Here is a 15,761-nt window from a genome sequence, read left to right on the forward strand (position 1 = left end):
ATTACATTATACTATTTGAATGACTTTTTCTACAGTATTTTCAACAAAAAGTTTTCAATTTCAACTAAATAAATTGTTCCCAAACGGACTCTAAATCAAAGCAGGTGATGTGCAATATTCATGAGGAACAAACTAAATGCCACATCATTTGAATTGCATAATTAAGAATCACAAAATGATTTGCGAAGAAATTCCTTATATCATTGAAGAAAACATAATCTGCAACAAAGATTGTAGTGATAAAACGTATAGAGAAGTGTGAGCACCAAGTCCCAAGATACAAGTGAACTGAGTCACGAATAAGGTAAAGCTATAAACAAGATAACAAGAGAAGAATCCTCAGAAGCCCACAAAATTTGCTCCACCGTTAACACCACTTTTACAATCAAAGAGAAGCATATGCCATGGGCTAAGTAGCTATTTTTCCCCCATCAAATCACTCAAACTGAAACCAATTAAAGAAATAAATATTGAAATATTGACAAAAGAAGCCCCCTCTTCCACCTTCAACAGCCATCAGAGCAAAATTGAGCCCGCATCATGACAGCTTGACTCACTTCAGCATCAACAAAGTTTAGAATTACGAGCTTCATGGGGCATCCATATTATAAACATGTTAGTGGATATAGCAAGCAATATCTATTCTATGCTTCTCCTTTTTTTCAAAAGAAAAACAAGTAGAGAGAGAGAAAGGAAATTTCACCATTAAACAAATATTCTAATCTTGAATCAAATAAAGTTTCAAATGAAAGATGCAAAAAATAACGGGCATTCTCATAAAACTAATGCTGCATCAGAATACAAATCAAGATGTCCTTCGTCAAATTCAATTTGACAAGTACGAGAGCTCCTTTGAAAATTCATTAATTTCTTGTGAATACGATGCTTCGCCTTTGAACTTAGATTACTTTCAACAGTGATTTTCATTGTCTTTAGTACTTTTGCTTCCTTCAAGACATGTCTAACAAGTTCCATCTCAATCCCATTCCCTGAAAAGCCTTTATAGTAACAGGTTGTAAGGTGTGATGACAGACATTCAGGAACATAAAATTCCTCCTTCAAGTGGTAGTGACATTCGAAATCAGAATCGAAATTAGAATGGTAAGATTGATCGTAGAGTGTCAATTTAAAGGCAAGTATTTGTAGCTTTGGAGCCTGACAAAGCATGAGTTGTACTACATCCCATTCACACCAATCAGGACAAAGTTCACCATAAAACATCAAGGAAGACAAATTATGAAACATGGGAATACCATCCTTATAAGGATTGCAGAAGATCTGCACATCAACACAACAATCACACGTTTTCACAAAGTCACAACAATATTACCAAGTATCTAGCAATTTAATTAATGACAGAGGTTTAGAACATGTTAAATTGTAACGTGCCATTACCTCTGGGTCTTCTATACTCAATTTCAAGGATTGAACGTTAAGGAGTGGTCTTGAGAAGTCCAAAACCCTCTTTGCATAATCTACAGAATTTGAATCATCATATTCAAGTTCAATGACTGCTTCAACTAGGTTGGGGAGGTTTTCCAACACAACTTCCTCACCCAAACCACCTTCGAAACGAAACCACTCAAGAGCCGGGGTGTTTATCTGGAGTTTGTAAAGCCAACAGTCATCAGCAGGCCATTGTATATACAATGTTTTCAGCGTGGGTATCAGTACAATGACATTGACCTTGCCTGCACTCTCGCCTAAACCATAAAACTTGCTTGTAGACACTGTGAGGCTCAAATCTTGGAGGACAGGGCAGGCGGCGAGGAGCGTGGAGACAGAGTCATGCTTTGCATATCTAACATTTCCAAGTGTAAGAGTCCGGAGACTTGGGAAAGTTGAAGCAGAAGCAGAAGCAGGAGGAGGATTGAGAAGAATGGCACCTGTCAATCTGAGGGAGACTAATGTTGAACTAAAGAAGGGAGTGGTAGGCATCTCCAGAGGTGGATTAGGACCATTTAATATGTAGAGATTGAGCTCTTGCAGACAGCCATGCAGAAGGGTATGTTGGACCCATGTGCTGACAAGGAATGTGTCACAATTGGAGGTCCAATGAAGAAGCAACTTGCGTAAGGGTAAGGGTAAGGGAATGGCATTGCGAAGAGCCCAGATGTTGGACACTGCATCCAGGAAGCTGAAATTTGAGTTGGTCCTCGTTGGGCCTGGGTACTCTGTGTCTAATCGAGTAAAAAGCGTGCGCTGGTCCAAGTCGAGAACTGGAACGAGTTTCCAAAGAGACCTCCACCTGCTCGATAAAATGCTTGTGGCGACTGAGGCTCGTGTTGGGAGAAAGGAGAGGATATGGATGAGGAGACAGTCCGGTAGACTGCTAATTATGTCTTTGTAGTCATCAGTAGAAGAAGAAGAGAGGGAATTGGATGAACTCCCACCGCAACCGCAAGGCCTCGCCCTCAGAACACCTCTTCTTTCTGCCCTCTCTGCTCTCTCTATTCTCTGCCTCTCTGATCTCCTCTCCTCTTCTTCTTCCTCCATGGATTCTCTCCTCTGGCCCTTCATGCTAGCTTCCGATTCCGGTTCTTATTTACTGTGTCTGTGTGAAGGGTTTGTTTCAATTTTGGGGATTTGGTAGCTAAAGGGTTAATCTTGGATTCATACAACACAACAACAACAACAACGAATGTCAGTCAATGAGTTATGAAACGAGACAGACAAACATTTATTAATTGTTTAACCAAAAAAAAAAACATTTATTAATTAATTAGGCAAATGGCATACAAGAAACGACGTCGTTAGTATGTATTATAAAAAATTATCTTTTATTTTCAAACTATAATATTTTTTTTTTAATTCAAAAAAAAAAAAAAAAAACATGCACTTATAACTCATCTTTTGATCTCAAGATGCCTCATCAACGTTCTGTTGAGCATTTTATCAACTTCTTGATTTTTGATGTATTAGATTTTTTTTTTTAATAAATTCCTCTTTGTTTGTATAGACTTCATCAAAACTTAAAATTCTTAATATAAAGAGAGTATATACACTGCCTGCTCTGCAGGTATGTATTTGACTTCTTTTTTTTTCATTAAATTAATAGGATTTGTGTATTGATTGCCTTTTGTTTAAGTTGTTTTTCTTAACTCTGATCTAATTTATGTGCTTATGGTCTGAGAATTATGATACATATATCTTCCATGAGAATTAATAGATTAATTTTAACAAAAAAAATATTCTCCCCTTTGTATCAATGTCTCATCTCAACAAGAATACAAAAAGATTTTATCGACCGAATATTTGGGGAGGTATCAGTGGTCTCATCTCAGCAAGAATACAAAAAGATTTCATTGACCGAATATTTGGGGAGGAAAAAAGAAGAAGAAGAAGAAGCTCCTGGAGAAAAAGAAATCAGCAAGCACATTCTATATCAGGATAAAAAATAATAAAATGAAAGCATGCGAATTAAAAACTAGCAAAATTGAAGGAGATGGTAGATACAAATTAAATCTTAAAGCATTTTGCCCGTGAAATAAACTCCAAAATAGCAAAGATAGAAAATAAAATGCACAAACATGGACCTAATTTCATATGCATATGGCCCCACCACAAGATATTGAATCAACGCAGGTGACATGCAATATTCAAGAGGAATTAAGTAATTGCCACATCATCTGAATCGTATAAATGAGAATGTTGCAATGATTCGTGAAGAACTTCCCCATATCATTTGAAGAAACATAATCTACAACAAAGATTGTAGTTATAAAATGTATAGAGAAGCCAGAGCACCAAGTTTCCATTCATAAGTGAACTAAGACATGAATAAGGTAAAAATTGTAAACAAGATAACAATAGAAGCCATCAGTAAAAGCATTCCACCTTTGAAAGCTAAATTTTCCCACCAAATCACTCAAACCGAAACCATTTAAAGAAATAAAGATTGAAATATAAACAAAAGAATCCCCCTTCACCACCTTCAACAACCCTTAGAGCAAAATTGATTCTGCACCATGGCAATACAAGCAAGAAATTTCGTTATGGTGGATTAACTTTTGTAACTCTTGCCAGTTTTTCGGTACTTAAAACCCAGTCTTCTAAACAAGTACATTCAGTTACAATTTTACTTAATTCTGGATTGCAAAGCTGATCCGCCTTCTTGGTGTCACCCCATAGGCTTTATTTTGAAATTTCTCAGGCCACAACTGCCATAATTGTGAAGTAAAGATGACTGACATGAGCAAATTTTATAATTCTGTACACACCAACTGAATAGCCAAACCTTTTTATTTTTTGTGCAGAATCATTAAACTTTATTTTTTGTGATCAAAGAAAGTGGAATAAAAAGCTATCAGCTATCAACATATTTACCTTAACAAATGCACTAAATAGCAATACCATTTAATATGTGATCATTGACCACCCACTACACAGAGATTAGCCATACAATCCCTCTTTATGAATTCGGGTACTAGTTCTAGCAAAACTATTTTTGTTTTCTAAGTGCCTTTCTTTTTAGATTTATCTTTTTCATCAGCAGGTTCAACATAATTCTTCCGAATTTTCAAGTTCATCACTAGCAAGAACAAGGCTTTCCATTGGTTTAACAAGTAAATCTGCAAAGGCATTAGGCAAAACAATATTTTCTAATACTATCATACCATCATTTTCTAAAAATCTGCTGTACCATAATGCAATACATCACTAGGCTGGAAAATATGAAATGATTGGAGTGATAGAATTTATAGAGAAGCCAGGGACCATGTCTCTAGACATGAGTGAACTAATGCAAGAATGGGGTAAAAATTGTAAACAAGATAACAATAGAAGTCATCAGTAGAAGCATCTTCAAAAGCCCACAAAATTTGCTCCACCTTTGACACCACTTTTACAATCAAAGCGAAGCATATGCGATGGGCTTAGGAAGCTAATTTTTCCCACCAAATTGCTCAAGCAGAAACCAACTAAAGAAATAAAGATTGATATCTTAACAAAACAAGATACCTCTACCACCTTTAACAACCCTCAGAGCAAAATTGAGTCTGCACCATGATGGCTGGACTCACTTCTATAAGCTGCATGGGGCCTCCATGTTATGAAACATGTTTGTGGATATAGCAAGCACAATATATTCTATTCTTTTTTTTTCCTTTTCAAAAGAAAAATACATGTACAGAGAATTTAAACATTAAACAAATATTCTAATCTTGAATCCATTGAAGTTTCAAATGAAAGATGCAAAGAGTAATGGGCATTCCCACAAATCTATTGCTTCTCACAAATTAAGAAAGTGAACTTAAAAATTGAATTGTCCTTTGTCAAATTCAATTTGACAAGTAGGATACCTCCTTTGAAGCTTTCTTAATTTCTTGCAAGCATGAAGCTTTATCTCTGTGTCTAGACGACTTTCAAAAGTGATATTCATTGTCTTCAATATATATGCTTCCTCCAAGACTTGTCGAACAAGTTCCATCTCAACCTCATGCCCTGAAAATCCTTTATAATAACAGGTTGTAAGATGTGATGACAGACATTCAGGATCATAAAGCGTCTTCTCCATGCAATTCTCCAAGCGATGGTCAGGTTGGTAACCATTGTAGTCACCCTGGAATGTCAATTCAAAGCCAAGTGTTTGTACCTTTGGAGCCTGACAAAGCAAGAGTTGTACTGCAGGCCACATATAATGGCAAGGCCAAATATTACCATCAAATGTCAAGGAAGTCAAATTATTAAACATGGGAAGACCATCCATAGGACCATAGCAGAGGATCTGCACGACCACATAACAATCACAGTTCCACAAAAGTCACAACCCACTCAGAACAATATTATTAAGTAGTATTGAGCCATTTAATTAATGATAAGAGAGTTAGAGCATGAAAAACGTAACATGTCCTTACCCTGGCGGTATCTAGGTTGAATTTCATGGATACAACGTTATAGAGTGATTCCATGAAGTCCCATATCCTATTTTTATAATCTACCGAATCATCATCTTCAAGTTCAATGACTGTTTCAACTAGGTTGGGGAGGTTTTCCAACACAACATACTCACCCAAACCACCAAAAAAATCAAACCTCTCAAGAGCCGGGGTGTTTATCTGCAGTTTGTAAAGCCAACACTCATCAGCAGGCCATAGTATATCCAATGTTTTCAGCGTAGGTACCAATACAATGACTTTGACCTTGCCTGCACTCTCACCCAAACCATAAAAATTGGAAGTTTCCACTGAGAGGCTCAAATCTTGGAGTACAGGGCAGGCGGCGAGGAGTGTGGAGATAGAGTCATGCTTTGCATATCTAACACTTCCAAGTGCAAGAGTCCGTAGACTTGGGAAAGTTGAAGCGGAAGCAGGAGGAGGATTGAGAAGAATGGCACCTGTCAATCTGAGGGAGACTAATGTGGAACTAAAGAAGAGAGTGGTAGGCATCTCCAGAGGTGGTTTAGTAAATATGAAGAGATGGAGCTCTTTCAGGCCGCCACGTAGAAGGGTATCTTGGACCCATGTATCGACAAGAAATGAGTCACAATTGGAAGTCCAATCAAGGCGCAACTTGCTCAAGGGAATGGCATTGCGAAGAGCCCAGATGTTGGACACTGCATCCAGAAAGCTGAAATTTGAGTTGGTCCTCGTTGGGCCTGGGTAATCTGTGTCTGATTGAGTAAAAGGCAAGCGCTGGTCCAAGTCGAGAACTGGGACGAGTTTCCAAAGAGACCTCCACCTGCTCGATAAAATGCTTGTGGCGACTGAGGCTCGGGTTGGGAGAAAGGAGAGGATATGGATGAGGAGACAGTCCGGTAGACTGCTAATTATGTCTTTGTAGTCATCAGTAGAAGAAGAGAGGGATGAACTCCCACCGCAACCGCAAGGTCTCGCTCTCAGAACATCTCTCCTTTCTGCCCTCTCTGCTCTCTCTCTTCTCTGCCTCTCTGATTTCCTCTCCTCTTCTTTTTCTTCCTCCATGGACTCCCTCCTCTGACCCTTCATGCTAGTAGCTCGAATCAGCTACCGATTAACTGTGTCTGTGAGTGAGAATGAGAATGAGAATGAGAAGGGTTTGTTTAAATTTTGGGAGTTTTGGCAGCTAAAGGGATAATCCTGGATTCTGAAATGAGACAGATGAACATTTATTATTAGGCAAATGAAATGGCATATAAGAAACGACGTCGTTAGTGCGTATTATATAATAATATTATCTGTTATTTTCAAACTATTATAATATTGTTTTTAAAAAAAATTATGTAATTTTTTTTTAATTATTTTATATTAAACTCAATTGAATTTATAAAAGTTTCTTGATTAATTATTGATTAGTTATTTATAGAAGTTTCTTTGGAGTTGTGCTTGAACCAAGAATCAATAGTTTTTAATTTAACTATTTTGAAAAGAAAAAGAAAGGATAAACTACAATTTAAACCTATCTTTTATTTTAAGGAGATAGCAAATTAAACTTTATAGTTTTTTAAGTAATAAATTCAACCATGAAAGTTTCAAAAAACAACAAATTATACCTTATAGTTGTAAAAATTGGATACATCTTTTAACATCCACCTCTGAATAACACTAGAACATTCTTCATGCCATACATAAGGATCACTATTATGCTGAGCGTGTCTGACCAGACAATGAGCAACTTGATTGCTCTCTCACCTGACGTGACTAATTGAGTAGGATCTCAAAGTTTGCAGCAGATATCTCAGCATCATGGATCAATGAACAATTGCTCCAACAAGTTTTTACAATCACCCTTCATTTTATGTGCAAACCGAAGGGCCTATGATGCTGCAATAAGTTCAACTTCCTCTAGATCACGTAGGCTTACCCCGCAACAACACAAGGCCTTTTTCAACAGAGCACCAAACCAAATCCTGACCATTGGGGTATCTATAAACAGAGCTCCTTCAGAATTGATTTTGTAGATTACCTGTTGCTATGTACTCCATTGTGCTATCCGGGAGAATCTAGCCACCTCTGACCGTTCGTGAACTCTTTTGAACTCCTGCAGCAGTGCCTTTGCATTTGAAAATTGGACTCTCGGAGCATCTTCAAACTTAAAACACATTCCTAGAACAACAAATTGACCAAGCCACCATTAGAAATAGCTCAAACTCCTGCCCACTGGCATAGTCCATGCATTGGCTTGTTGAAAAGAGAGAGTTAATGGGGACTTCTCTAACATACTGAAGCAACTGTGGAAAATTGTTCTAAACCTCCTTGCATCATTCATAGCTTGGATCATTCTCTAACCACAAAGTGCGTAGAACCCTTTCCAAATTCTCATTGCATCATTCATAGTTTGGATCGACCTGAACATGTCTTCTTGCTAAAATTCTTTCCAGCAATCTCTCCACCCGAAATCCTTTACATTGTTAGGAATTTTTGTTCAGCAAAAACGATTCTAGAAACTTTGTCATCATTGATTATCTGAGCTTTCTCCTTCACTTTGGCTCTTCCATGAATGAATTAAACCCAATAGGCACTCCTTACTGTAAACCTACCAGTTTTAGTGCTTGCTCAAATGAGTTTATGCTCTGTTCTTGTAGTACTCAAGCGATTTTCCTTAATGGTTTGCAAGTCAACCAGCCACAAAAATCTTCCAACTGGCTTCATGGTTCCATTCATGGTGGAGGGTATCAATAAGGTTCCTACTCCTTATTACAAGATAAGTGCGTGCAAGTAGTAAGCTCTTTGCACCTATGATTACTATTGACTAGCTATTGTTTGAAAACAAAGTATAAAGATTTATATACACAGCTAGAGTTTTTTCTTCTTTAAAAAAAAAATCAAATACATAAAAGTCAAGCAGCTTATGAGAAGCATAGCAAATGAAAATTTATAACCTGTATTCACATTCGTCATCTTAGCAAGGATACAATAAAATTTTATCAATTGGATCTTCTGGCAGAAAAAAGGAATAAAGAAGGAGCTTAGGGAGAACCAGTAATCAGCAAATTTATGCTATATTAAGGGGGAAAAATCCCAAATTGAAAACATGCTTATCAAAAACTAGCATATTTGAAGGACGCCTCTATAGCATATAAACTCCAACATGGCAAAGACAAAAAATGAATCACATAAACATGGACCTTATTATTTATGCATATAGCCACACCAAAAGATATTAAGGTTGCACTAGAACTGTTGTGATTCATTAGTTCACTCGTGTCTAGAGACTTGGTCCCTGATCTCATCTTAGCAAGAATACAAAAAGATATTATCGATCAAATATTTGGGGAGGGAAGCTCCAGGAGAACAAGAAATCAGCAAGCACATTCTATATCAGGAGAAAAAAATAATAAAATGAAAACATGCTAACTAAAAACTAGCAAAATTGAAGGAGATGGTAGATACAAATTAAATCTTAAAGCATTTTGCCCCTAAAGCATAGGAATCAACTCCAAAATAGCAAAGACAGAAAATGAGATGCACAAACATGGACCTAATTACATATGCATATGGCCTCACCACGAGATATTAAATCAAAGCAGGTGACATGCAATATTCAAGAGGAATGAAGAAATTGCCACATCATTTGAATCGTATAATTGAGAATGTTGAATGATTCGTGAAGAAGTTCCCCATATCATTTGAAGAAACATAATCTTCAACAAAGATTGTAGTTATAAAATGTATAGAGAAGCCAGAGCACCAAGTCTCCATTCATAAGTGAACTAAGACATGAATAAGGTAAAAACTGTAAAAAAGATAACAATAGAAGTCATCAGTAAAAGCATTCCACCTTTGAAAGCTAATTTTTCCCACCAAATCACTCAAACTGAAACCATTTAAGGAAATAAAGATTGAAATATTAACAAAAGAATCCCCCTTTTTACCACCTTCAACAACCCTCAGAGCAAAATTGATTCTGCACCATGACAATACAAGCAAGAAATTTCGTTATGGTGGATTAGCTTTTGTAACTCTGCCAGTTTTTCATTACTTAAAACCCAGTCTTCTGAACAAGTACATTCAGTTACAATTTTACTTAATTCTGGATTGCAAAGCCGATCTGCCTTCTTGGTGTCACCCCATAGGCTTTATTTTGAAATTTCTCAGGCCACAACTGCCATAATTGTAAAGTAAAGATGAATGACATGAGCAAATTTTATAATTCTGTAGACACCAACTGAATAGCCACACCTTTTTTATTTTTTTGTGCAGAATCATTAAACTTTATTTCATTGTGATCAAAGAAAGTGGAAAAAAAATACTATAAGCTATCAACATATTTACCTTAAAAAATGCACTAAATAGCAATACCATTTAATATGTGATCATTGACCACCCACTACACAGAGATTAACCATACAATCCCTCTTTAGGAATTCTGGTATTGGTTCTAGCTAAACTATTTTTGTTTTCTAAGTGCCTTTCTTTTTAGATTTATCTTTTTCATCAGCAGGTTCAAGATAATTCTTCCGAATTTTCAAGTTCATCACTAGCAAGAACAAGGCTTTTCATTGGTTTAACAAGTAAATCTGCAAAGGCATTAGGCAAAACAATATTTTCTAATACTCTCATACCATCATTTTCTAAAAATCTGCTGTACCATAATCCAATACATCACTAAGCTGGAAAATATGAAATGATTCATGAAGGTCTCCATACCACTCAAAGAAACATAATCTGCAACAAAGATTGGAGTGATAGAATTTATAGAGAAGCCAGGGACCAAGTCTCTAGACACGAGTGAACTAATGCAAGAATGGGGTAAAAACTGTAAACAAGATAACAATAGAAGTCATTAGTAGAAGCATCTTCAAAAGCCCACAAAATTTGCTCCACCTTTGACACCACTTTTACAAACAAAGAGAAGCATATGCGATGGGCTTAGGAAGCTAATTTTTCCCACCAAATCGCTCAAGCAGAAACCAACTAAAGAAATAAAGACTGATATCTTAACAAAACAAGCTCCCTCTACCACCTTTAACAACCCTCAGAGCAAAATTGAGTCTGCACCATGACGGCTGCTCTCACTTCTATAAGCTGCATGGGGCCTCCATGTAATGAAACATGTTTGTAACTTTGTGGATATAGCAAGCACAATATATTCTATGCTTTTTTTTTCCTTTTCGAAAGAAAAATACAAGTACAGAGAATTTAAACATTAAACAAATATTCTAATCTTGAATCCATTGAAGTTTCAAATGAAAGATGCAAAGAGTAATGGGCATTCCCACAAAGCTATTGCTTCTCACAAATTAAGAAAGTGAACTTAAAAATCGAATTGTCCTTAGTCAAATTCAATTTGACAAGTAGGATACCTCCTTTGAAGCTTTCTTAATTTCTTGCAAGCATGAAGCTTTATCTCTGAGTCTAGACGACTTTCAAAAGTGATATTCATTGTCTTTAATATATAAGCTTCCTTCAAGACTTGTCGAACAAGTTCCATCTCAACCTCATGCCCTGAAAATCCTTTATAATAACAGGTTGTAAGATGTGATGACAGACATTCAGGAACATAATGCGTCTTCTCCAAGTGATGGTCAGGTGGGCAACCATTGTGGCCACCTAGGAATGTCAATTCAAAGCCAAGTGTTTGTAGCTTTGGAGCCTGACAAAGCAAGAGATGTACTGCAGGCCACATATAATAGGAAGGCCAGATATTACCCTCAAATGTCAAGGAAGTCAAATTATCAAACATGGGAAGACCATCCATAGGACCATAGCAGAGGATCTGCACGACCACGTAACAATCACAGTTCCACAAAAGTCACAACCCACTCAGAACAATATTATTAAGTAGTATTGAGCCATTTAATTAATGATAAGAGAGTTAGAGCATGAAAAACGTAACATGTCCTTACCTTGGCGGTTTCTAGGTTGAATTTCATGGATACAACGTTATAGAGTGAATCCATGAAGTCCCATATCTTATTTGTATAATCTACAGTATTTGAATCATTATCTTCAAGTTCAATGATTGTTTCAACTAGGTTGGGGAGGTTTTCCAACACAACATACTCACCCAGACCACCAAAAAAATGAAACCTCTCAAGAGCCGGGGTGTTTATCTGCAGTTTGTAAAGCCAACAGTCATCAGCAGGCCATTGTATATACAATGTTCTCAGTGTAGGTACCAGTACAATGACATTGACCTTGCCTGCACTCTTGCCCAAACCTCGAAAATTGTAACTATCCACTGAGAGGCTAAAATCTTGGAGGACAGGGCAGGTGGCGAGGAGTGTGGAGATAGAGTCATGCTTTGCATATCTAACATTTCCAAGTGTAAGTGTCCGGAGACTTGGGAAAGTTGAAGCAGAAGCAGAAGCAGGAGGAGGATTGAGAAGAATGGCACCTGTCAATTTGAGGGAGACTAATGAAGAACTAAAGAAGAGAGTGGTAGGCATCTCCAGAGGTGGATTAGGACCATTTAATATGTAGAGATTGAGCTCTTGCAGACAGCCATGCATAAGGGTATCTTGGACCCATGTGCTGACAAGGAATGTGTCACAATTGGAGGTCCAATGAAGGAGCAACTTGCGTAAGGGTAAGGGTAAGGGAATGGCATTGCGAAGAGCCCAGATGTTGGACACTGCATCCAGGAAGCTGAAATTTGAGTTGGTCCTCGTTGGGCCTGGGTAATCTGTGTCTGATCGAGTAAAAAGCAAGCGCTGGTCCAAGTCGAGAACTGGGACGAGTTTCCAAAGAGACCTCCACCTGTTCGATAAAATGCTTGTGGCGACTGAGGCTCGGGTTGGGAGAAAGGAGAGGATATGGGTGAGGAGACAGTCCGGTAGACTGCTAATTATGTCTTTATAGTCATCAGCAGAAGAAGAAGAGAGGGAATTGGATGAACTCCCACCGCAACAGCAAGGCCTCGCTCTAAGATTTATCAGAAGAAGATCTCTCCTTTCAGCTCTCACGTCTCTCCTTTCTGCCCTCTCTGCTCTCTCTATTCTCTGCTTCTCTGATCTCCTCTCCTCTTCTTCTTCTTCTTCCTCCATGGACTCTCTCGTCTGACCCTTCATGCTAGTAGCTCCAATCAGCTTCCGATTCACTGTGTCTGTGAGTGAGAATGAGAAGGGTTTGTTTCAATTTTGGGGATTTTGGCAGCTAAAGGGTTAATCTTATTCTGAAATGAGGCAGACGAACATTTATTAGGGGAATGAAATTGCATACAAGAAACGACGTCGTTAGTGCATATTATATAGTATTATCTGTTATTTTCAAACTATAATATTGTTTTTAAAAAAATTATGTAATTTTTTATATATATTAAACTCAATTGAATTTATAAAAGTTTCTTTATTAGTTATCTTTCTTTCTTTTTTTTTTCTTTTTTTTTTTACTGAATAAATACTTTATTGATACAAAGAAACAAAAGCTATACAATCTAGGGAGGGCTTGTGACCATCTCTATCTAAAACCTTAACTAACATCGGCAACAAGTTATAGATGGGAATTAGCCCACTCCAATTCAAAAGAGCAACTCATTGGGCTAGAAGATGAGCGGTAACATTGCTGTCTCTATATATAAAAGAAAATGATACATTATCAAAATATTTAACTAGAAACAAAATATCCTCTAGAATTGCTTTAATTCTCCAGTGAGAGGCAACTGTTTTGTTCTTCAATGGCTCAATGACATTCAGTGCATCTCATTCAAGGATAATTCTTTTGAATCCTTTGTCAGCCGCCTTTTTGATAGCTAACCAAGCTGCTTTGGCTTCTCCTAATAAAGGCTCTGATTGCTCCAATTGCTCTGTCCATGCTCCAATTAGCTTTCCCCTTTGGTCTCTTGCCACCACTGCCACTGAAGCTTTATCTTCCCTAACTGCAGTATCAAAATTCAGTTTTATCCAATTTAAAGGTGGGGGAGTCCAAGATGAGTCTTTTGGAGATTAGCTATCTTTCATTGATATTTGTTGTTTTATTATATATATGTATCTTCCATTGATATTTAATGTACTACGTACTACTTAGTACTTACCAATTCAAAGGAATATATTCATTTCGTAAATTAAAACTATTGTTTTTGCTTACACAAATTGTGAAAGCTGTTTCTGTACTATAATCAATGAGAAAAACTTAAATGGCAATTGGACACTCTAAAGTAGAAGAAAAAACATGCTCTACCAAATTGTTTAAGGCAGCAATTTCTGGATTTCTTTTTGCAAAGAATGGAAACACTATTCGCTTTCCCAAAAAAAGAAAGGAAACACTATTCAGTTACTCTATCATCTACGGCTGTTCTGTGTGAATTTTTCCCTTTTATTTTGTTATAATACAATGGATATCAGCAGATTCAGCACAAATGTTGGGCCTTAAAAACCTAAGGGAGGTAGTAGGCCCAAGGGAACCAGAAAACTTCAAGGAAGACAAATTATGAAACATAAAAACATCATTATAATTTGAAGCACGACTGAGGATCTACACAAAAACATAACAATTACAAGTTTTAGAAAGTCAAAACTCACTCACAACAATATTATTTAGTAATATTTAACCCATGCGATGCATGGAATAGTTAGCAAATGTTAAATAAATAAATATATATTCATTCTTTTCAATGCTATTATTAGTTAAAACCAAATGATAATCAAATCAATACTTGATAAAAGGAGGTAAAGAGATAATTTGAAATAAATACAAAGTTAGGTATTCAAAAATAAATTATAGTAAATAATAGCAAAAAGAAATACAATCAAAATTAAAGAATTAAAATAATACAAAAACCAACTGGACAAAGAGAGAGAGAGAGAGGACCTGTTAAACAAAATCGAATATCTATGGGTTGAAACTTTACTTGAGAATGCATAATCCAATCTATTACAAACCTATTGTGATTGAAATTTCAACAAATTTTTTTGTCTAATATGAATCACTTAAACAACCCAATTTCAAGGGCAAAGCTTGATCTAAAAATCGACTGAGAACATACAATTCAAAAGAAATCAATACTTATATTAATTAACCTAAAATTAGGGTACCATTAAATATCTTCAATAATTACTTATTGGGAATGCAGCAATTGCTGCATAATGGGTTATATGTCAACAACAACAAAATGTGTCCAAATGTCATGTGCAATGCATGTGATCAGGTGGATCCAATCTATTCCAAACCTATTGTGACTGAAATTTCAATTAAAAATTTTGTCAAATATGAATCACATAAACAACCAAATTTCAAGGGCAAAGCTTGGTCCAAAAATTGGCATGGAAATTACACTTTACCACCCTAAACTATACCTTAAATTACACTTTGCACCCTAAACTTTTCAGATGCACATTTTGCACCCTAAACTATGACATCTGTTACACTTTGCAACCCGGACTTAAATTTTCTGTTATATTGGACGGAAAGCTCAATCACGTGACTAGCACATGACTATTATTTAAGTAACAGCAAGTCAAAATACCTAAATGCCCTCTTCCAAGTCAAAACTCAAAAGAACCTCCTCACTCTTTTACACAGATCACGGTCTCAGACAGTCCCGCTCTCTCACACATGACTTGGTGTTTTGGGTCTTTTGCATGCATAGATCAGCGGACTTTGAGGGTGGTACGGTGGCTGGGTCGCATATGGTAGTGGGTGATGGTGGCTAGCTCCGATTTAGGTTTTGTTTTGGTTGCAATTCATATCTGATTTAGGATTGTTTAGGTCCCAATTCAAATCTGGGTTGGGTTTTGGTTGTGTATGATTAGCTCCTCTCTCTCTCTCTCACTCTCTCTCTCTCTCTCTCTCTCTCTCTCTCTCTCCCTCCGATTTGGGTTTTTTTTGGTTCCCGATTCAGATTCGGTTTAGGTTTTGGTTGTGTATGATTTAGCTCCTCTCTCTCTCTCACTTTCACAGCAGATC

General features: G+C 36.8%; 2 protein-coding genes across 3 annotated transcripts; both read right to left on the reverse strand.

The window, feature by feature from the left end:
- Nucleotides 1-681: 681 nt before the first annotated feature.
- LOC115976929 (F-box/LRR-repeat protein At4g14103-like) lies at nt 682-10,567 on the reverse strand. 2 transcript variants are annotated; one of them, XM_031098502.1, is made up of 3 exons: nt 7,469-10,567; nt 5,856-7,062; nt 4,727-5,725 (listed from the first exon to the last, which is right to left on the reverse strand). In XM_031098502.1, exons 2-3 carry the CDS (start codon nt 6,942-6,944, stop codon nt 5,252-5,254), a joined length of 1,563 nt encoding a protein of 520 aa, XP_030954362.1. In that variant the 5' UTR covers nt 6,945-7,062; nt 7,469-10,567; the 3' UTR covers nt 4,727-5,251. The 2 variants fall into 2 exon arrangements, with proteins under 2 accessions (XP_030954360.1, XP_030954362.1); XM_031098500.1 differs by lacking the exons at nt 4,727-5,725; nt 5,856-7,062; nt 7,469-10,567 and adding exons at nt 682-1,278; nt 1,396-2,658.
- A 424-nt stretch (nt 10,568-10,991) lies between these two features.
- On the reverse strand, nt 10,992-13,051 carry LOC115976932 (F-box/LRR-repeat protein At4g14103-like). Its single transcript, XM_031098503.1, has 2 exons — nt 11,765-13,051; nt 10,992-11,634 (listed from the first exon to the last, which is right to left on the reverse strand). Exons 1-2 carry the CDS (start codon nt 12,926-12,928, stop codon nt 11,191-11,193), a joined length of 1,608 nt encoding a protein of 535 aa, XP_030954363.1. The 5' UTR covers nt 12,929-13,051; the 3' UTR covers nt 10,992-11,190.
- Nucleotides 13,052-15,761: the final 2,710 nt, after the last annotated feature.

Source organism: Quercus lobata, chromosome 2 (assembly GCF_001633185.2).
Source record: "Quercus lobata isolate SW786 chromosome 2, ValleyOak3.0 Primary Assembly, whole genome shotgun sequence".
NCBI lineage: Eukaryota > Viridiplantae > Streptophyta > Magnoliopsida > Fagales > Fagaceae > Quercus > Quercus lobata.

Bases quoted from the DNA above. Each gene is read 5' to 3' on its own strand.
- LOC115976932 (XM_031098503.1), bottom strand. From the start codon at position 12,928: ATGAAGGGTCAGACGAGAGAGTCCATGGAGGAAGAAGAAGAAGAAGAG. The intron at 11,635-11,764 runs GTAAGGACATGT...GTGGTCGTGCAG, and splicing joins TCAACCTAGAAACCGCCAAG to ATCCTCTGCTATGGTCCTAT.
- LOC115976929 (XM_031098500.1), bottom strand. From the start codon at position 2,520: ATGAAGGGCCAGAGGAGAGAATCCATGGAGGAAGAAGAAGAGGAGAGG. The intron at 1,279-1,395 runs GTAATGGCACGT...GTTGATGTGCAG, and splicing joins TGAGTATAGAAGACCCAGAG to ATCTTCTGCAATCCTTATAA.